The sequence below is a fragment of the Perna viridis genome, chromosome 5 (assembly GCF_037379345.1).
Source record: "Perna viridis isolate PV_CMFRI_1.1 ecotype Kerala chromosome 5, ASM3737934v1, whole genome shotgun sequence".
Taxonomy (NCBI): domain Eukaryota; kingdom Metazoa; phylum Mollusca; class Bivalvia; order Mytilida; family Mytilidae; genus Perna; species Perna viridis.
This window is the reverse complement of record NC_142449.1, coordinates 44,490,616-44,513,435: the sequence shown is the minus strand read 5'-3', so window position 1 is coordinate 44,513,435 and position 22,820 is coordinate 44,490,616. Positions and strand designations below refer to the sequence as shown.

The 22,820-nt window shown below is 31.8% G+C and overlaps 2 protein-coding genes across 7 annotated transcripts in view; one reads left to right on the top strand and one right to left on the bottom strand.

Moving 5' to 3' along the window:
* The window catches only part of LOC148617874 (glucose-6-phosphate isomerase-like), a 39,444-nt gene extending 38,219 nt beyond the window's left edge, over positions 1–1,225 (bottom strand). Inside the window, exon 1 of one of the 2 annotated variants that reach the window (XM_088585487.1) lies at positions 1,015–1,225. In XM_088585487.1, coding sequence (XP_088441613.1) covers positions 1,015–1,151 — 137 coding nt within the window. In that variant the 5' untranslated portion in view covers positions 1,152–1,225. Of the gene's footprint in view, positions 1–419; positions 455–1,014 lie in introns of those variants that run through there. The other variant, XM_088585488.1, reaches the window with a different exon arrangement.
* Positions 1–22,820, top strand: part of LOC148617873 (glucose-6-phosphate isomerase-like) — a 43,555-nt gene that overhangs the window by 5,507 nt on the left and 15,228 nt on the right. For 3 of the 5 annotated variants that reach the window (XR_015922554.1, XM_088585489.1, XM_088585492.1), the window contains exons 1-10: positions 4,790–5,070; positions 9,744–9,834; positions 11,769–11,906; positions 12,353–12,487; positions 15,510–15,653; positions 16,879–16,950; positions 17,581–17,625; positions 18,692–18,745; positions 19,735–19,789; positions 22,513–22,592. Coding sequence is in view for 4 of the 5 variants with exons in the window: in XM_088585489.1 (XP_088441615.1) it covers positions 4,934–5,070; positions 9,744–9,834; positions 11,769–11,906; positions 12,353–12,487; positions 15,510–15,653; positions 16,879–16,950; positions 17,581–17,625; positions 18,692–18,745; positions 19,735–19,789; positions 22,513–22,592 (951 nt within the window). In the remaining variant the exon portion in view is untranslated. Of the gene's footprint in view, positions 1–4,789; positions 5,071–9,743; positions 9,835–11,768; positions 11,907–12,352; positions 12,488–13,566; positions 13,958–15,509; positions 15,654–16,878; positions 16,951–17,580; positions 17,626–18,691; positions 18,746–19,734; positions 19,790–22,512; positions 22,593–22,820 lie in introns of those variants that run through there. The other 2 variants (XM_088585491.1, XM_088585490.1) reach the window with 2 other exon arrangements.

Sequence of the window (22,820 nt, the reverse complement as noted above, 5' to 3'; positions counted from 1 at the left end):
AAATTTGAATTATCTCTACTAAATTGTACTTTTCATGTATAATTTCATTTGATATCCACAAATAAAATGCATTAATTACATGAAATAGATGTCGATACATATATTGTCTTGCAAGACAAAAAATCGACCTAGATAAAATTCGTACGCATTAACTTCTGGTGACCTTAATCCGCGCGTGTGCTTTTAGGGTCTATTATTTACAAACGTCTAATCGCAAAGCAAAAGTAGTTAATCAACGGCAAGAAAGACCCGTTTCTTTGACGGACTGAAGCCGTAAAAAAGGTCGAACATAACGCAATGATCCTTTTGTAATTTACATATAGTGATAAAACACGGCACAAATGTTGTCAGCATTTGTCATTATTTATTTGGAAATCGGAAATAGATGAATTTAAAATGAAAACGAGACATGAGCTTACCTGTGTAGCCGTTATTGCTATTTTTAACCAAGGTGAAAGTACATATTCCGTCGGCAATCTTCAGAAGTAATGGCGAAAAATAATTATATTAGAGCTATCGATCTTCTTTGATTTCTACAATATTCTGTAGATATTATCGACATTTATTGATTCAATTGCATTACTACAATTTTATTTCAGTAGAATCCAATTGCACAAATTTGGCAGATATAGCAGCTTTAACATTAGGACAACCTAGATTTCAATTTGGGCAAGTTGATTTTTTATCAACTTGTCCATTGGACATGGTTAAAAAAATGGTAACGTCAGATCCTGAAAATCAGTTAAAATATTACCTAGTAACATGTATGACATGTGTCACATTCAAAGCATCAGTATCCAATACACATTACATTATTGTATTGTTGATCTGTTGATCAATGACTTAATTGAGTGTTTGTCGGTTTACTTTTTCATTACTTCATTCACTTAGAATAGTCATAATTCTCCTTTTTTAGCTTTGTATTGAATTGCTAATGTTACTCACACTGCCCTACGTCACCTTATTCATTATTTTGAAGTAGATACTGTCAGGCTTAAATAACAAAAATTTTACCCGAATTTATCAAATCTCGCCGGGTCCTTTGAAAACATGCCAGACATATTAATTTTTGATCCATTTTCGTCGTAAAATTTTCGAAGACTTTGGTAAGAAGCTTCAGCGCTGAGTAGAGGTCGCTTGTTATTTGCCATTGTCCCACTTCACAAGAAGAAATATAAAATCTATCTGCTTGTAACCTTGACCTGAATTATATAGCTATTTCAGTAATACAAACCACTCAAAATCAATCTCCAAATACAAAATCCTTTTCAGAAGTGAAGTCCTTCACCTCTAAACTCCATGAAGGGCTTCTTCATTGGTTGCTTACAATAAAAATATATTTACATTTTTAATTATTGTAACAAAAACAGTTTTTTTTTCTAAAACTTGACTTTTAAAATACTGACTAAGAGAGGTAACTCTAACTTATTTCAAGTACTTAATATGATTTATTCACACCATATTTTTTCCGTCAATGATATCATTCACAGTGCACATTAATGCATACAGAGATAAATTGAATATTAGGAAGACATCTTTCCCTATTTTTTACCCAGTGTGTGTACCTCACATGTAATGTGGTAAATAAGGTATTTTACTATTCTTTGACGACATCTAATGGTCTTACACGTAATCTCATCGTTCTCATTTCAGCTTAATATGAAAACTAACAACATATTCAATATAATAATTATTTAGACATTTTATTGTAAAAATTTCAAATTTTTATAATAAAAATTCACTGTTACAAAATTTTTGTGGACAGTAAATTTAAAAAAAAAATAATGAAATAGATGTAAAACAGAAGAAGTAATGAGGCAATGAGAAAACAAGTCAAAACTTTAAAAATGGTCAATCTTTAAAACTGATTTTTTTTTTAGAAACACATGTGAGATGGAATAAAGCCCATTATATGTAGACAATATAGGTAAAATATATGTATGTCAGCATGATGCTATTGCTAAAATTCGGATAAGTTCCCATTTTCTGATGAAAGACAAAAAGGAGGGCATAGAAATATCGCTGTTTCCGGACGTTTATGTACAGTTTGAAATTCTTGGCAAATTAAAAATGAAGAACGTTTCTTGCTTTGATGTAGTCACTTTGAACAAGGAAGACAAAATCCAATGAATACAATAAATTAATCAATACTTGGTTTTATGTAACTTAGCTATATCTAAAATAAATGTGTTTTTTTAAATAGCAAATAAAAAACTATTTTGAATTCTCATCGCTCTCACTTCAATTAAGTAATAATGATACCCAATGATGATTTTCATCAGCATTAAAAAGCAAAGGGGGTAATTTAAAAACATAAGTAAGAAGTGCATATTTAATTTGATAGAGGGATTTTAAAAATGGTTATGACTTGCAGTCATTTAACAGGTGTCTACCTCAAAGTACATAAAATGTTTTGTGCTATGAACATATATGGATATTGTATTGCCTCTCAATTTTAATCATGGTTTTCAAATTAAATTTTCACTCATGACGATCTATGATCTTTTCCCCAGGGTCTGCTCAGTATATACCAGGGAGGGACCACTTGAACCATATATTTTCAATGCTTATAATGTTCTTTAAAACATATACATTTTAAATTTGCTTCATCATTCAAAACAAATGCCTATTCTAGTTTACACCTTTACATGTACATTTAAATTTTATGTATGACGAAAATTTGGGTTTCAAATATTGATTATTTTACACTTAGTTGAATAAACATTGCCTCAGATTTAAACCTTTTAAAAAGGTATTTAATATGGTAAATACCTATGGCTATGTACCTGTAAATTTTCAATGAAGTGTCTTTCCACAAGCCAACGCTTTCCATTGCACGGTCCAATTGAAACATTTCTGTTGAGATCCCCTACCAAATGATGGTAGATTTGTGAAGGTTACTATGAAAAACATAACTATATTACGGTTTATAATAGAAATAATGCATGTACCACTTGCTCTCAATATAATGTTGATCAGGATTTTTTCCCACAGTTTGACCGATCTTATGTCTTGGTCATACACTTGGATATGCTGGTCAGCTATGTCAACACCACTTATTTTCCTGGTATATAGGTCCACCACTTTGGGAACATTTTTTTCGACGCCTCTACTATTTTGTGTGCAAATTATACTGGAACAATATGTAATGACTTAGTTGATATATATTTTTAGCGGAGAAGCTTCTGGTATTCAGGATTGCAACGTGACTTAATTTTTGTTGTATTTCAAAATGACAATACTGTTACTATAAAATATAATCCCACTAATTTTACAAACCACTTATTTTGTAATTCTGTGTCGGTCTTTATGGTTTCTCTAAAGTAACGCACATTTATCTAATTTAACTTTATCAAGTGCATAAAACATGACATCGCATGCAAAAAGATCCCAGCCCTCGTTTTCCTATTGCTTTCAAAATAGTCGATGACTGTGGGTGTGATTAATTCGTACAGACACCGGACATATTACAGTTATCCATAGATGGTAGAAATATTTAACACATATCATGGGACGTAAACAAAATTAAGACACAACTAACAGCATAAATTCCAAAAAGAAAATTATTGCCTTTCCTATCTTAGAATAGCTATGCTTGGATTTGGATAACACAATCAGAGTTATATTTTTCTGAGGCGGGTTAGGTTTTGAAAAACAGCGACAGTGGAACAGCGCAGCTACACATACGTATATCCATGTTCTTCCCGATGTTATTTTTACTTAAATGTTATCTTAACCTTTATATTTTTATTTGACATGACTTTTTCCTTTGTATATATATTGAGAACCTTAAGGAAAATAGTACATATAATAACTGAAGTGCTCACATCGCTTTGTGGTGCTCGCTATTTATCTACACATTTTTTAGTTCCAAATGTCTTATTTTTTATTTTATATTTAAAATAACATTTATTCTAGATATGTCTAAGTTTCATGAAGCCAGGAATTAATTTATTTATTGTATTCATTCGTTTTTGTGTTCTTGTTCATAGTGAGTAAAATAAAGCAAGAAATAATCTTCATTTTCAATTTGCCAAGAGTTGAAAACTGTACAAAAACGTTCTGAAACAGGGATATTTCTATGCCGTCCTTTATCGATCACCAGAAATGGCGATTTGTCCGAAATTTATGTGTTGTTTTAGTTTTGACGTAGTAAGTTTTATTTATTATTCTTTGTTTTGAATTTTTTTTACTTCATTTTTGAACTTTGTGTTTTTTATGTTGATACTATTTATGATTTTTGTTTTCTCATTGCCTGATTACTTATTAAAACAGGCATTTTTCTTCGTTCTGTTTAATATTTATTTCGTTACATTTAAAATTTACTCTCCACTAAAATTTGGCATCAGTGAAGTTTTATTATACAGATTTGTTATTTTTATATTAAAATGTTTAAATAATCATTGTATTGAATATAGTTGTTTGTGTTTATATTTAGCGGAAATGAAAGCCATGAGAATTTCTGCATGACATTCAAATGTGGTCAAAGGATAGTAAAATACATTATTTGCTACATTACATGTCAGGTACACGCACTGGGTAAAAAAATAAGGAATACAAAAAATGACTTTTTTATATTCAATTTATCTGTGCACTGTACGTAAATGATATCATTGATGGAAAATACTATGGTGTAAATAAAAAATGATCAGTACTTAAAATAAGTTAGAGTAACCCCCCTTGGTTAGTATTTGAAAATCAAATTTTTGAAAAAACAATTTTGCAACTATAATTAGAAATGCAAATAATCTTTCATTGTAGGCAACCAATCAAAAAGACATATGTGATATTAAAAGGTGAATGAATTCAGAAAGAAATTTTGCATTTGTAAGATTGATTTTGACTGAATCATTTTTTTCCTGAAATAGCTACATAATCCAGGTTAAGATTTACAAGCAGATAGGTTTTACATTTCTTCTTGTGAAGTGGGAAAATGAAAAATATCAAGCGACCTCTCCTTACTGCGGAAACTACTTATCAAAATCTTCAAAAATTTCACGAAGAGAATGGATCGAAAATTAATATGCCTGACATGTTTTCGAAGGACCCGGAGAGATTTGATGAATTCAGGTAAAATCTTTGTTAATTAAATCTGACAGCATCTACTCTTAAATACTATTTTAGGTGAAGCAGGACAGTATGAGTTACATTCAATTCAATGCAATTCAATACGAAGCTACAATAATGAAGAAATATGACTATTTTAAATGAATAAAAATAATGAATAAGGAAACTGACATGCAGTCATTTAAGTCACTGATCAACAGTTCAATAATACAATGATTGTGTACGGGATACTAATATATTGAATGTGATACATGTCATACGTGTTACTAGGTAAAGTTTTCACTGATTTTCAATATCTGATATTACCATTTTGTGAACCATGTTCAATCGACAAGTGAATAAAAATTTCCCAAATATAAATCTAGGTTGTCCTAAGGTTAATGCATGTTGAAAAAAACAGCAGTATATTTAGTTGTCTTGAGGGCAAGTCTTATTTTAGTTTTATTTTGTCGAATAGTAATTTTACTTGTTCCGGGCAATTGGAGAGACTTTAATAAAAAGTACACCACCATTAATGTGTGGGTTGTAAGTACACTACCCAATACATATATATCAGTGAGATATAGTCTTGAATTAAATGTACCTTCAAAATAGGACTTTTTCCCTTAAATAAATTTCCCCGATTTGTCAAAGAAAATCACTATGATCCAAAATAAGATCAATTATTTCCTAATTGATAATCAAACTGCAGGATATGCACTACGTTTGGCGCTAAATGTGAACGGGGAGCATGATTTGATTCGCAAAATTATACTTCTGCTACTGAAAATCGAATCAGACCACTTGTTGACATACTAGCGACAAACGATTCAGCTAAAGAATTAATCCTTTAGCAAAATCAATTAACTGGCTATTTTAATCTCACTACCTTCGTCAACGTAGATATGCCGTTCTGCCACACTTATATCACGTCAAAAATCTGTATTCCATGAATAACTCTTAAGACTAGCTCACTATAGCTATCCAAACCCAATTGGTATTTTAGTTTTTGTAATCAGAAAAAAATAATATTGATATTGACAATACATATTGATCAAGGCAACCATTTTCTTGCTCAAAGTCCATTGCCCTAGACCACTCGGCCAGCTATTGATCACAACATAGATCAGCTGTCACGTACTACCATACATCCTGTACTAACTAGTTCCAACCCTAGATTTATCCTAAGTAGAGGAAAGACCCGGCCAGTGAAAGATATTTTATATAGCCTAGATAGCATAGTGGTTTCAAGCGCTGGACCTTGTGTAGCCTGTGTTGCCATAGATGTCACGAGTTCGAGTCCCGCGGAGGGAACGATAAAAAATTTGCTTCTCAAATGTGGCAGTCTATATATATCGACATCGTTTATAGGCCTAAAAACATAGATTTGATGTATTAAAATTGACTCGACTATCTGCATTTCCACCTAAGTGGGGTATGCCATTGTGTTATTTTACTGTAGTAGAGTAAGATAATGGCAGATGCTATCAGGCTTTGCAAATCCAAAGCTCTTTAGTACACGGCAGAAATAACCGCCATTCATCCCCCGCCACCCACTCATCAACCAAAAGCCCCGTGCAGGTCCGGCTGTTAAAAGAATAGGCCTGCAGCAGCGCTAAGCTTGTCGTATAAGGCGACTAAATAGTGCTCAGAAACCTAGTCGGGGGCTAGGGAACTCTGCCCACAGAGCAACTGGGATGTGTGCCCCAGATGGTGGAATGGGGTACCACTGGCGTGTTACATGCTGGGGTTGTCGGGCTATAATACTGAAAACCTGACCGCAAACCACAGTGGTGCACCGTGTTGGAAAAGATGCCACGTTCCTCGCACGTTAAAGAACCCTGCTGTCGTATTCGATAGGAGTAGGAACCTTTGCGCTCCGCCACAGGAGGCTAAATTTCCCGACCTTACCCATCCCCCCTTTGTCCAGTGGCAATCAAAATTTGTCGACCCTATTATCCTTGTGACCCATCCTTTCTTTTTTTCATTTCATGTTCATTTTATCATCCATTTCATGTTCATTGTCTGAATATAGCTGAAATATTGCTGCTCGGACGTTAAACCCCAACAAACAAACAAACAAACATCAACCAAAATATAATTTTCAGGTAGCCTTATACCTCCCATTTATGAATCTGTTTGTTGCCAAAAATGAACTGAAGCATTTTTGTTTTTGTTTTTGTTTTTGTGTTTGTTTTGGCTACTTTTTATACCTCGTTGAAGCAAAAATTCATTTTAAGTTTTTTTATTCCACGAACTTCTTCTTTCTACAGACCTAGAAAAAAACTTATATATGTATAAATCATCAGGTAGCCCAATGTCTGAGCTTTACAATGGTACCAAGAAAGTTGCGGTAACACTTAGGATTTTGTGGTAAAATGAAAAAATATACCCCTACCCCGCTGAAAAATCGCTTAAATTGACATATTTTTCAATGTCAAAACCATTAGAGTATTTATGCTTTAGTACAAATTGCTTATATGGGATTTTCGATTTTTCGGTAAAAAGTCACATAAATTCCACTCCACAAGTTATTACTCAACTAATATGTCTCAAATTTGGTATTATTCGATAGATAATTTAATTTTCTACATAAATGAACCACGAAAAACTACTTTGCAAGAACGGGTTTTCAAAAAATGTTAAAAGTATTACCGCTACCCCTAAAAAAACTACTCTCAGTATCAAGCAAAATTCTCATTCACAGCATACTGACATTGTAGAACACATATTTTAGGCATTCATAATTAAGATAATGATGTTCCTAACATATCTGATCAATTAAGGCACTTAGAATTTCCATTTTAGGTGACAATTACTATAAAATCGGAAAAAGAGGAGCTTTCAGAATTTCAGAATTTTCTTACAAGACAATGTTGAGACTTCTACACCAAAGCAGTCGGTATTTTGTTCGTTTTGACATTACGTGACACCCACGAGGCTTAACCATGGAAACGTAAGCAAATGAACTTACAATTTGGCATTTTATTGGACAAAAGTAAGCGCAATCATGAAATTCAAGGCTCCATTGAGGGCATTTGTGTCCGGAATATTTTAAATCACTTTTATTTATTGGAGAATCTTTTATGTATTAAATAAAAAAAGATTTTACTTGTTAAACCATTCAATAATTGAAATACGAAAGCTAAAACATTTCAACAAATACAATCTAAATCAAATTTGGTGTTTCTAGCGAAAATATACGTCAGCTATATTTTTGAACAGATAGTACTTTTGGTCATGAGTTTTAAATCACTAGTCTTCATTTTTGTGTATATGTAGCAAGCAAATTCAGCTTTAAATGCACTTTAAGTAAAAGAGTTTTACATCAGTAACTTTAATTTATTATGCAAGTGTGAAATGTAAAGTACTTCTAATAAAATATGATAATATTACAGATACATTAATTAACTTTGTGTGGTAGATCTTAATCTTTGGCGGTTAATGTAATGCTCATTTAACAAATAGCGAACAAATTGTAATCCTTGAAGGTATTGCATATGTTTATAAAATGGAATTAGAAGCAGAGCATAAGTGTTCAAAAGTACATACGTTTACCAAATTATGTGCTTTATAAAAATTTTAAAGCATTACATGTAGATACAGTTAGTCATGCAAACAATCTAATCCAACATATGAACTAAAAGCTGAACGTTCACAAAATTACCAATATCGTTCCCATACAATGCTCATTAACAAATTTGTAAAACCATACATGACTTATGTCAAGCTCATGAACATTTTTCTAATACAGTCGTTATTGAGTTTGCTTCATTGGCATCACGTAAAAACCCATGACGCTTGACTTTGGCAACATAACGGAAAGAGCATTTCATTTGACAAAAGGACAAAAGTGATGACCACCCTTAAATTCAAGACTCCATTGGGAGACTTAGTTTCTCAAACATTTTAAACTCTCTGTATGTATTGAATAACTAGATCTACGGTAGGTTGTTGTTGTTGAACTAATTGTAAAACATCAAAATTTGGAACATACCACAGTGATCTCACAGTTCACCAAATAAATGAGGTATTAACAAAGCCAGAAAATGACATGGGTATCTTTTTTACAGATATAATTATCTAAAAAATTTACATATATGACAATGTGTGTAGTGCTTGCTTAAAAGATATTGGCACTTTACTAATAACTTCCTTAATGATGTTCTCATTTTTTCCCAAAATTTCGAAATGTGGCAGGACATTACCTTTCGTATAATTTTGACACATTACCTTCTATTTTGCCCATAAATGAAATTGATAAGATTTTAAGCAGTCTTCTATTTAAGAATCATGCAAAACAAATGTGATAACCACAAAAAGTATTATTTGTTAATAAGTTGCTTTATAGGTCTACATGATGAAATGTATAATTATTCATTCCAATCTGTCTGCTTTTATGAAATAATTCACATTGAAAATCCAACAGTTTCCATTGTGTTTTAGTGTCATTTACATCTCCCTTTTGAATTCTACTGTACATTTTTTATCTCCTGAGAACAAGGGTTATATGAAAAGTCATATGTTTCTGTTTACCATAACATTTTAAGCAAAATAATAAAAATAAATATAAGTAAGCTTTCATACCATGAATCACATTTTGCCTGATTCTTAGTTGGAGTGCTACTTAATGCTCTAACCGACACAAATTTATTTGTAGGCTGTTATTAACAATCGTGGATCTTATTTCGTTACAGCACAACAGTAAAGACAAAAGATGGAGATATCTTGTTGGATTACTCTAAAAACTTGGTCAATGAAGAAGTTCTCAAGATGTTGTTTCAGCTGGTATGCTTCTGCTATTTTCACAACATATTAATGCATTTTTGAAAATATAGTATTTTGAAATCAGTTGTTTTATTTGGTTTCATGTTTACAAATTGTTTTAAGGTTCATCCTTCCTTGTTCATGTTGTTAGAAGAACAATTAAAAAGAAACCTGATAATATAACAACTCTCATTAGCTTTAAACCTTACTGTTGTAGTAAATATATTGTCAATCAAACTTTATACTTCAACTTCATTTTTTCCTAAAATTTTCCATGCAATTTTGCAATGTACTTATATACTTTAGTATGACGATCTTTTTGTTAGAAAAATGCAATCGTTTTTATTTCATCTTGGAAACAAAATTTCTCTATCACCTGATCAATAAAGAAGTCATAGACTTCAAACCACAACCATTTTAACAGGACTACTCTTACCAATGAAATAATCCTGCCTGAACAAAAGGCGTATGTATTGAAATAAGTATCTATAAATTTGTCATAGTTTAGCCAAAATATTGAATTATAAGGAATGTTACTAATATCTGAATATATTATCTTGCATAAAGAAATTTGGTTCTAAATATGCATAACATAAACCGCTTCACGATTTATTACGAGTAAATCGAAACAAAGTTCTTTATATAAGATAATATATTCAAACATCAGTTACAATCCTTAAATAAAAGAATATCCTTGACACATTTTAAATATTAACATTTGTGTGATATTTAAATACTATTTTTATAACAGTACTTGTACAGGTTAATCATCTTCATAAAATACAAATCTTTATAAAAATCCGAGAGGAAGTGATTCATGCATGTCAAAAACCCATAAATTTCTGTGATCCCTTATTAATTCAGAAACAGTTACAGACCTTAATTAAACCAGTCTTTGTCAAAACATTGCGTGATAACGTCATCAAATATTCTTTCTATTTTTCAAAATAAAAATGACATCGCGCACCAATAGTGTAAGTCACACTTTTTGCAGGACAATGTAGTCTGAAGACAAACAGTACAAAAAAATCACTAAAATGCCAATAAACATAACCATTGTTACTTTCGATTTTTATACTGACAACCCCATGAAATATTTCAACTCGCACTCATGTGCTCATCAAGATATTACACATGATATTGTCAGTATCAAAATCAAAGGTAACTAATATTCTACATATAACTGGTGTTACTTTCAAGTGTGCACTACATGCATCAAAGATATTTCAAATTGACTGAGAAATGATTACAATTATTCCTTACAATTTAATATGTAATTCAAACAGGAGAATTGATAACTTTATATAATTTCGCTATGATAAATAAAAAAAAGAAAAAAAGTCAACCAATCAGAAAAGACATTAATTTAAATTAAATGATTGAATAGTTGTATAACCTGTAAAACACTGAATTAAAACGCTGCTTAATCAATAAATGTGATTCAGGAATCTCTGAATTTCAAATGGGCTAAGAGTCTTTACCTACATATAGGCAAGCTGTGATAAAAAGGTAATTTCAAATACTGAGAAAGCATCGATCCTTGAGTGAAATTATATTATCCGATCGTTGGTGTTTAGATATGCATGTTTCTATTTTTTCCCATTTTGCCTGATTTTTACAAACACTTACACTTACGTGTCCAAAGTGTACAGTATTGTTTTGTAATTGAAACAGTGGCAGGTACAAGTATTAATTAATTTATTTTTTAACAGAGCTTGACTACACGTAATTCAGCATACTAAGCAACAGTGGTACAGATCCTAAAGACGTGACAGTACATTTCTCCCTCGCCCCTAAACTTGACGTATAGTTAAAATATAGGATATAATGAACATGACATGTCAAAATCGGAATCACATGCTATATCAACCCTAAACAAATATTACCGCTCGGGCTGATGGCCTTTCATACATGTTGTTGTTTCATATTGCCATGGTATTTAGATTCTTTTTTAGGCCAGAGATAGAAAGGTTGAAGAGATGAGACAAGCTATGTTCACTGGTGAAAAAATAAATGTTACAAAAGACAAACCTGTCCTAAATGTTGCCCTGAGAAATAGATCCAATAGCCCTGTTATGGTCAATGGCAAAGATGTGAGTGGGGTGATACATGTTTAAGTAGAAATCTATTAAAAAGTAGTTTTTATTCACGCCCTTGTTGCACTTTTATGAAAGATTTGACGGAAACTTCTAGAATTTTAAGAAAATCTCAGGTACTTAACTGTATAAACAAACACATTATCTCTTTTTGTAATATTCATTGATTTAATTGGTTTTTCGTTACATTTTGATGATAGAATTATTTAACTCAGCCAAGAATACAAATTACGGAATTCTACTTTTAAGCATATGTCATTAATTACAAGTAGACTCCCTGGGTTTATTATACATGAAGTATAAAAATGCTTTTAATAATTTAATTTGAAGACATAATACAGATCAGCAATAGTATCTCAAAATCTATGTATCAAAAGATCTTTTTTTCAGGTTTTAGTTTTTCAATCAATTAAAGTTTGTCTATTTTTTTTCTTTGAATCTAGGTAATGTCAGATGTAAATCGAGTCCTACAGCACATGAAAGAGTTTACCCAGTCTGTTATCAGCGGTGATTGGAAAGGCTACACAGGGAAAGCTATCACTGATATTGTCAATATTGGAATTGGTGGATCTGACTTGGTAATTATCTCCCTAGGCTTATTTCACTTAACTTATCTTCCTTAGCATAATAATATTTTCATAATACATGAAAGAAGTATATGCATTATAAAAAGTTATTGCAGAACCTCGAGATTGAGGACTTCAAGGATAAACCACCTGACTGTTCTTGCAAAAACTCTCCATTCAAATATTGTCCTTCTGGTCACGTCATTACTGGAGATTTAATCATCATCGAAAACGAATCTCTGCGTAATATCTTTTCTAAAGGTCCCAAGTACCGTGAACCACGCTCCATAAATTGGAATTATAATTATAAAGTTCATATGGATGCCGTGAAGGACTATGCAAGAAAATGGATAAAACGAGAACAAGAAGACATTGATTCTCTGTCAGAGTGGTTAAAGGCCGTGAGGTCTTAAGTTTGAAACGGATGCAAGTTTTACGTAGGTCAATGAGTGCCAAGGTTACATCAGTTTTCAAAGACCCCGGTGTAGCAAAAAAAAATTGTCTACTATACATGACAAATATGTTGTCGTACCAGCAGACAAAGCTCAAAACAACATTGTTTTGTCTGCAAAACGTTTTACGTCCAGTGTTTATTATCAGAGGTAGACATAGAAAATTAAAGCAGTGATACTGCTACCACACTCTACAAAGATTGTGGAAAACCATAAATCTGTGCTATCGTCTATTGGTTTCTCTATCAATGATGACGATTGTGATTTACCGTCTATATACTGGGTTCCTAAACTCCACACGAATCCATACAAACAACGTTTCATGGCTGGATCTGCAAAATGAACCAACAAACCTCTTTCAAAACTTTTAACTTCTATACTCACAACTGTCAGAGAGGGTCTGCAGTCCTACCACAACACTTGTTACTTCCGTAGTTTAATGTGGATCCTGAAAAATTCGAAAGATCTTTTGGAGACAAGCAGTTCAAGACTATTATCTGAATATAATAGCATTAGAATCTATGATTTATCAACACTGTATACTTCTATTCCACAGACTCAGTTAAAATCCCGACTTAAAAACATTATACATCGTTGTTTTTTTTTCAGAAAAGATGGTACACCTAGATACAAATATATAGTTTTCGGTAGAGATTCCTCATACTTTGTAAGAAATAATTCCAAATCATCTTCCAAATATACAGACGAAGATGTTTATAAAATGCTGGAATTTTTAATAGACAACATATATGTCCAGTGTGGTGGACGAATTTTTCAACAAACGGTCGGCATTCCAATGGGGAAAAATTGTGCTACTTTACTTGCTGACCTATTCCTTTACACTTATGAGGCTGACCTTATAGCTGATTTGATCCGAAAGAAAGAATATCGTCTGGCTAGATCCTTTAATCTCAGTTTCCTCTATATAGATGACGTATTATCTATAAACAATCCTAATTTCGGGGATTTGATACATTGCGTCTACCCCAAAGGATATTACAGACACTGTGAAGTCAACCTCATATCGATGGTAAAGGAAAACTATTGACCAAACTTTACGACAAACGTGATGACTTGTCATTCATAATTGTCAACTTTCCTTTCGTCTGTGGCAACATCCCTTCAGCACCTGCGTATGGAGTGTTTATAGCACAACTCATACGTTATGCCAGAGCTTGCCGAAACTACGCAGACTTTTTGTATCTGGAACAGGGTTATGTTGCCACAAAATTGAAGTCATCACTACAGAAGTTTTATGGTCGTCATCATGAACTCGTGGATCGTTCTGGTGTATCCATCTGCATCATGAAAAATGATTTATTCAACGTGTCATAGTTTTCCTTTCCTCGTTTGTCTACCCCGGACTTGCCTTTTTATGAACAACTCGGCGGGTGTTTCTAGAAAAGCAGAGGACGCTTACCCTACCGGTGCACCTGGTTCATGCTCCCAGTTTTCAGTGGAGTCCGAGTTGCTCATTTGCTTTTGTTACTTTGTATGTATGACTTTAGTTACTTTATGTTCTTTGTTGTGTTTCCATGTCTGGCGTTCTTTCCTGCATTACATTCTTTTGATTACGGCTATAACCTTGGTTCCATTGATTACTCTTTGGTATAAGTAAAAGCAAGGAAACTATGAACTGAACGAGGAGTAGGAGATTAATGATCAAGGAAGAAAGACTAGACCAAGAAAACAGACAAAAAAACATGTATGACACACCTTAACTAAAATAATACACAGAAAATAATGATAAAAATAAATAAAAAAAAAAGAACTTGGATTTAAGGTTTTGTTAGTGAACGCAAATTTTTTCCAGAAACTACAAAATCAAATCTAAATTTTGTATTTCTCTCCTATTTGGCCAACTAAAAAAAATCAAAAAATTCTGCCGGTACGAAGACATTCTTTGGTCCGGCGGTATTTCGTTTTCACCGTTTTCTCTATGTGCTACCAGTTCATTTATCTCACATAAGTGTGCTGTTTTTTTTTCAAATGATGAAACAATTAACATGACAAAATATATTGGTAGCTATGCCGTATAAGTGGATTTTTTTTGGTGTCAATTAGTTTTTCAAAAGGTCGTTGTTACCAAGAGACTGTAAAATTAAAATATAAAACACAATTTTAATTTGTTTTTTCTGTCTATAGTAACTCATGATAAATGAACAAGTTCCCTATAGAGTATAACATTTTTTATAGTTTCAGCAATAATAAAATACACAATTTCTCATACTACCCAGAAAAACACCCGCTTAAAGAAAATTCCTATTCATGCAGTAGATATTTGAGCATGGTTTTAAGCTGTTTTCTTGTAGCAGGCAAATAAATGTTGTATCAGATTTTGCGTATTTTATTTTTAAACCCCCAGAAGGGCAGTATTATTTGATTGTGTGTTTCAACTTCCGTACTCTATTTCAGTTTTTAGTGGAGTACGAATTGCTCATTTGCTTTTGTTACTTTGTATGTATGATTTTGGTTACATTATGTTCTTTGTTGTGTGTCTGTTTTCCATGTTTGGCCTTTCTCCCTGGATTACATTCTTTTGATTACCGCTATAACCTTGGTTCCCTTAATTACTCTTTCAGGCTCCATTGATGGTTACAGAAGCCCTTCAGGCATACCAGAGAGGCCCTAATGTTCATTTTGTGTCTAATATTGATGGTACACATATGGCAAGAGCATTGAAAAAACTTAATCCTGAAACAACACTTTTTGTCATTGCTTCTAAGGTGAGAATTCTTAGATGTACTATTAAAGTCAGTAAGGTATTATACAAAGAATTGGCAAAATAATACCTAAGTGTCAGCTGTGGGGTAACTCAAAAACGTCAAAATCTTATAGCCTGAATATGAAAACAGGCAACAAAGATGGTCTACATACATAATATAAAGAGCTAAATAAAATAGATAACATATAAAAACTGAAGATAAGGAGAGCAAGGATAAAAACTAAAGTATTAGTAGGCCTGACACAAGCCTTTTCCTTATGTCGAGACAATAACATTAGGTAGAATGAATGGATTCCATATATATATTTTACTACAAGGTGCCATACCACAAAAAGAAAACTTGGATTTATATTTGGTGTTTTTGATTTGAGCCAAGTGATAATAAGGGGCCACAAAGGGACCAAAAGCTACAATGTGCTATACCCCCAAAATTGGGTTTATTTGAGGTTTTAACTGGAACCAATTTGGAATATAGGCTCAAAAGTGACCACTTGGATTCTGGTCAAATTTCTATCCTGTGTCCAATATCTAATCGTAATCATACTTCAAAACTGTACGAAGTTTGAATGATGTGTCCATGGAATAGTCCATACTATTCAGTGTTTGACTCCTGGGGTTGTATCAAACTGTGCCATGCGAAGCATTTTATTAAAAATATGCATGTACCAAAATCTTTTTTGGATGTTGTTTCTACAAGTATTAGGGTACCATATTGATTGACTTGGATAAATGTAGATTTTTGTCATACCAGAAATGACAGTGCTGAAGCTTTTTGTGTATATATACGAGTATGTGAGTCGCGACATAAAATAAGTTGGTAAACGTGTCTATGACCAATTAAAATAGAATTCTTTTGATATGATGTAGATTTAGAAATTATTATGTTTACAAAAAGTGATAATGTGAAACTAGCTTTTTGGAAATTTAACATAAACATAGCAGAAGTTTTTCTTTCAATACAGTAAAACACATTATTCACATTTTAGACTGAATCAGGTGAGCATCATGCAATGTGCATAATGCATTTGGTACGTCCCATTATTGGTTTGGGATGACACATAATTGGTTTATTTTTGATGAATCACTACATGTACATGTTTATTCATCAGTAATACATTGAAATATTTTGGTGGTTTTCTTGTCTGTAAATTTAAGATAAAAGGAAAACACTTCCATAAAATACAATATATAATTTTTTTCTGTGTTATAAATCTTTTTTTTCCCAGACTTTCACCACTCAGGAAACAATAACAAATGCTGAATCAGCAAAAGCGTGGTTCCTTGACGCTGCTAAAGATGTAGGTATTTTCAATTTCACTTAAAAATATGAGATCAGAATTCAAAGCCAAGTAATGAATTCCAGTATATCAATTCTAGCTAGGACTTGATTCACTTTTGCATTTTCGAAGAAGGATTTTTCTGATACAGCTCAATCTGTATGTTTACTTATGATCTGTTCGTTTTAATTTCTGCCTCTTTAAATATTGTAAAATCATGTATGTCATGTATGGTGTAAGTAAAGAAAAAAAAGATGGAATTTTCTTGTTTCCTGCTACTAGCAAGATTAAAATAGGGAAATTATTTTATTTTTCAAAAACATTTTACTAGTTCATTGAAATAATCAAGACTTAAACAGTGCTTGAGCCAAAATTGCCAAAACATGTTTAGGATATAAAAAATAGGTACGGTAGGGTAGTAGGAAATAAACATATTATATTTTGCCCAATGAACAGTCTTTTTACATTGTCTTTTGTATAAATCATCGTAAGGTGAAGGTCATTTCAAGTTAATTTTCCTTCGTTTCAATTTATGCATTAGTGACGTAAGCTTGATAGAAATGGTACATTTGATCTGTCATCTGTTTTGAATGTGTAATATTTGTTATATAAATGATGCGAACACTTGTATTTTATGGTTTTATATTTCAGCCAAGTGCTGTTGGAAAGCATTTTGTTGCTCTATCAGCAAATACTGTACGTACCTGTATTAGAAAGTCACACAGTTTAAACATTTTATTTCTTAATTATCAGTCAAATTCTGTATTATGTGATACACCTTTAAAAACTTATATATTTTTATTTTTGTTATTAAATTGCTTCATAGGTATATATGATGAAATTTATAATGATTGATTCCAATCTGTCTCACTAAGGAGATAATACACATTGAAAATCATATATGTTCTACTGTATTTTATTGTCATTTACCGAGTTATCTCCCTCAATTTTGAATTCTGCAGGACATTCCATAAAATGTATATCTGTTATGAACAAGGGCTTTATGAAAATTACATGTTATTTTCTGTTTACTGAAGCATTTAAAACAACTATATCAGAAATAAAAATATGTAAGTTTTCAACCATGTATCACATGTTGTATGATTCTTAGTTGGAGGGCTGCTTAGGATGTAACAAATATTTGTTTTGCTCTTATTTTTTTTATTACAATCATATTATATTAAGACATCTGACCAGCAATGGAGCCCAGATTCATTTTTTGATATATTCTGTGAAATTAATGGTAGCATTGGATTTTTTCAATGTTATATATTTGGTCTTTGTCCCTGGATTGCATTCTGTTGGTTTTCCGCTCAAATCTTGGTTCCCTTGATTCCTCTTTCAAAATTTGGACATTGTATTTAACTGAAGATAGAAGTTAGAAATAGGCATGTTTGGTTCAAAATGCAACAATTTGGTAGTGTATTGAAATTACTTTGCTCCTCCTTCATTCAGTCTATCCAAATTTTTTGTCGCAACACGTTGGAAGATCTGTCCCACTGGACAAAATGTATTCCAAATAAGGTATGTATGTAGCACACATTGTACGATTTTGTTTACTAATATCAGCTTCCTGTGTGGGTATACCTAAAGTGACAACACATGCAACTTCTTTTTTTTAATTAGATAAGTATGAGACTGTACAAAAACTGAATATTTTTTCTTGATTTATATTTTGATGAACTTAGGTTGTGTAGTGTAAATGTCTACCTGGTACGTATACTTAAACATATTTAATTCTTTTTTTTTCTCAATTCTGCAGACTAAAGTCAAAGACTTTGGTATTGATGAAAAGAATATGTTTGAGCTTTGGGATGTAAGTACATTAGTAACTTCCAGTACATGCATTATATGCCATTAAAAATGATCATTTTAGAAAAAAACAACTAAATCTAAAGAGTAAAAACAATGTTTTAATGATCCAGTGGATTGACCCTCACCACAAGTATAAATTGTCATAGGTTCAATCGGTAGCTTGGTTATGTTATTGTTCACTGTAAGTTTCTATATCACTACTCAGTGCATGGTATTTTATAATAAGCTTATGCTCAAAATAATGTGTCAAGTTGAAATGATTATTGATAAATTTCGAGTTGTCATACAAAGCATGTCAATTGTTTACCGTACATCTTAAAATTTATAGAAGATTTGCAAATGGATATTGAAAAATATATATGTGACAAGAATTTTATAGATTGGTATGTTAGATCATTTAAGAAATGTCTTTTATATTTTGGTCTATAAAATAATGTCCTCAATCACGTGGTACACTCTAAATAACATGCGCTACAGGATATTTCCAAGTGTACAAAACAAGCATCGAGTTTATTTCAAATAGATCGTAAGAATATAATAGCCATGCCTTATATCTTAGTTAGTATCAAAATTCAATGAATAAATTATTTTAAAAATGGTGATGACATCACAGTTACATTACAAAATTTGGTCTATGAGATGATGGAACTTTTTTTTCCAACAGAAAGTGTATTACTTCTGAAATTAAAATATACATATTCCTTTGAAATACACAAGTAAAGTATAAAGCAAAATCAAAATCACAATTTACTGATAGAAGTTAAGGGAAATAACTCAAACTCAAAGATCAAAAGTTTTGCCAATGAAGCTATTATATGTTTATTAAAATTATACCCATGAATTATGTGGTTGCAATTTTTGAAATTTATGTACTTTGCTTCTGTTATCGAAGTAAACCACTGAATAAAATTTCAAGAAATTTAAACGAGCCAAACAATTTTTAGAGAATATGTTAGGTACCCCCTTATTTTTAATTGTTTTTGTTTACAGTGGGTTGGATTCGGTGTCTGGTCAGCTGTTGGAATGTCTGTTGCTCTGTTTATTGGTAAGTTTATTTTGAAACCATTGTTTTACTGTTAGAACTATAATTATAGGTTATATTTGATTATGTTTGCAGAAAATGATTTGTTTTTTTTATCTGACACAGCTAAGGTCATCAATCGGAGTGAAGATAAAGTGTGGAGAATCACAGAACTTAAGATTTTGTGAATTATTTTCAAGATTAAAAATGCAGGAAGTATACAATGATCATGGAGTCCGTCCTTTCCTCACTCCGTTCATCCCTTGTTCTAATCTGCAAATCCTCTGAAACTGCTGAACGGAATTTGATGAAAATATCACAGATTCTTTGTAACATGATGCCATTCAGTGCACCTCCTATTTTGTTTTTTTTCTCATCTGAATCTTAAATCACTTATGGCATATTCTATATGGTATATGGGGAGGGAAGCCTAGCTTTGCTCACAGTTTTTTCTAGTTAAATGTCAAAGTCTTTTTGTAAACATATTTCAAAGAATAAAAATTATCAGTTGTTAGGAAGTAAGGAAACATTCACAAAGAAGACTTTAAATATAGTTATGTCTTTAGTTAGTGGTAGCCTGATATATTGTTATTAAAAAATTCTTCTGGTGTTTTTAATGACATTTACAAATAATTTACGAAGATTTCAACACATGATTTATTTGCAGGGTTTCCTGTACAACAACCTAAGTTATACATGTGGTAGTTAAGGATGTTCACTGTGCATATTCGGCCATTTTTGTCAGATTTTTGGACTCCAATAGTTTTATTCATTTCATAGCATTAATATTTTTTGCGCAGTGACCCCCTCTTTTCTTTTCATACTTTCATTAAACCCATTTATTTGGGAAATTTTAATGAAATCCATTTTATTTCTCTGGTGATTTTAATAGATAAACATACTAAGACAAAATCTACAGAAAATCTAGAGAAGTCATTTTCCGCCTAAATTTCAAATGCTTGTGTCTAAAAAAAAACGAGCACACTGACCCATCTATTTTAGCTTACCTGGCCGTAGGCCATGTGAGCTATTGCCATCACTTTGAGTCTGTCGTCGTCGTTAACAATTCTTCAAACATCTCCTATGTAACTACTGAATGGATTTGGATGAAATTTAATATGATTGTTTCTTAGAGTATCATGCACAAAAGTACTCTTTGAATTTTTGACCTTCAAAAAGGATGGCTACCGTAACTATAAATTAGAACATAGGGGTCAGACAGCAGTATGTTTTGCATATATCTCCAAAAACCGTTAGATTTAATCAAATTCTGATTGTTTCTAGGGGTATCCTGCACAAAATGACCGTTGCGATTTTTGATCTGCTAAAAACATGGCTACCTTTACTAAAAATAGAATATATGGGCCAATCACCAGAATTTTCCATGTAACTTCAATCCGTTATTCTGACAAGAATAAAAGTGTTCATCATGATGAAATCAATCAATGGTCAAGTTTTGGTGAAAATTTGTTAACCCATGTTGGAGTTAATACCATTTTTGGATGTTTTTTTTGTTTTTTGTTTTTTGTTTTTTGTTTTTTTTTTGTTTTTTTGTTTTTTTTTGTTTTTGTTTTTATGTTAATACTTTCAATAATCTTCTCCTTAGAATTTACTGTTCAGAATTTTAAAAACGTTAGTATTACTGTTTTCAGGGTATCCTGCATAAAATGACCGTTTGGATTTTTGATTGGTTAAAAAGAGCGTGGCCGCTATTACTTAAGATAGAACATAGGGGTTGGAATACGGTTTTTGCAATTAACAACTCAAAAACCGCAATATTCTGAAGGAGATTATTAGTGTTTACCATCAAAAGACGAACCTTCGACGAAATTTTCAAAATAATTTGTTGTCAGTTGTAGGAATAATGGTCCCTGAAGCAGATTTTTTTGTCGTTTTTTTTTACGTGTACAACTCTCTGAAACCAATTGCAACAAAATTTAATAATAGTTGGTATAATTTTTTCAAGGGTTTCTTGCACAAACTGATCATTTAAAATTTTTCATTGGTCAAAAAAATGACTGTCGTTACTAACAATGGAACAAAGGGTCCAAAAACCTTTTTTTGATATTTTTTTCAACTATAAAAGAATAATGAAAATGAACCCTACTCATGAGATAAAACATGATATTCTGAGTTGACTGGCAGTATTGAAATTATTTTTAGGCAGCCATTTTGGGACCATTTTCACCAGTTACTCAGATTTCAATGATTTTTGTTGGTTTCTTTAGGAAACTGGAGTAGACGTTTTAGGTTGAATGGTGATGACGAAAGATCATGCTAGGCGGCTTTTTTCTCTCTAATTTTTATACTTGCTTTGATTTCAAAGATAATTGGTTATATAGTAAACATGGTCTCCTGATATGAACTTATGGTTGAACTTCATTTAATGTTCTTTTTCACTTTTTTGAACTTATAGCATTCATCAATTGCTGCTCTTTTTCAGTAGTTTTTTTTTATCAAATATGGTAACAAAGCATGATACCTTTACGTACTTAGTTAATATGACATGGTTTCCAAGGTGAGCGATTCAGGCTCTTCGATATCCTCTCGTTTCTTGTTATACTGTTCTAGCATGAAAGATCTTAAAAAGATTTCACAACCTTTTGAAATCTTTGTTATTCTTAAATAGGCCAGCAAATATCCTTAAGGATTTAGGTTTAGAAAAGTTACATATACAAAAGTTTCATTGTACTTTTATTAATCAATATACAGGATTAGATTACATATTTGTATTTTTATTTTTACAGGAATGGACAACTTTGAAGAATTTTTGGCGGGTGGTCATTTTATGGATCAACACTTTTTAAACACACCATTAGAACAAAATGTATGATAATTATTGAAGACTTTTACAGTTAGTGTATATATTCGCCTATAAGTCAGATTTTTTGACTGCTTGGAAGGGTTCCGACTTACAATGAAGAACCAGCTTATGAACTAAAATTTTGTCATGTGGTGTTTCATTTTTGACAAAAATTGTCATGTTGTGGTATTCAGTTCAATATAATTGTACTCAAGGATGTTTAAGTGTTGCTGAATAGAATTTAACCTTCAA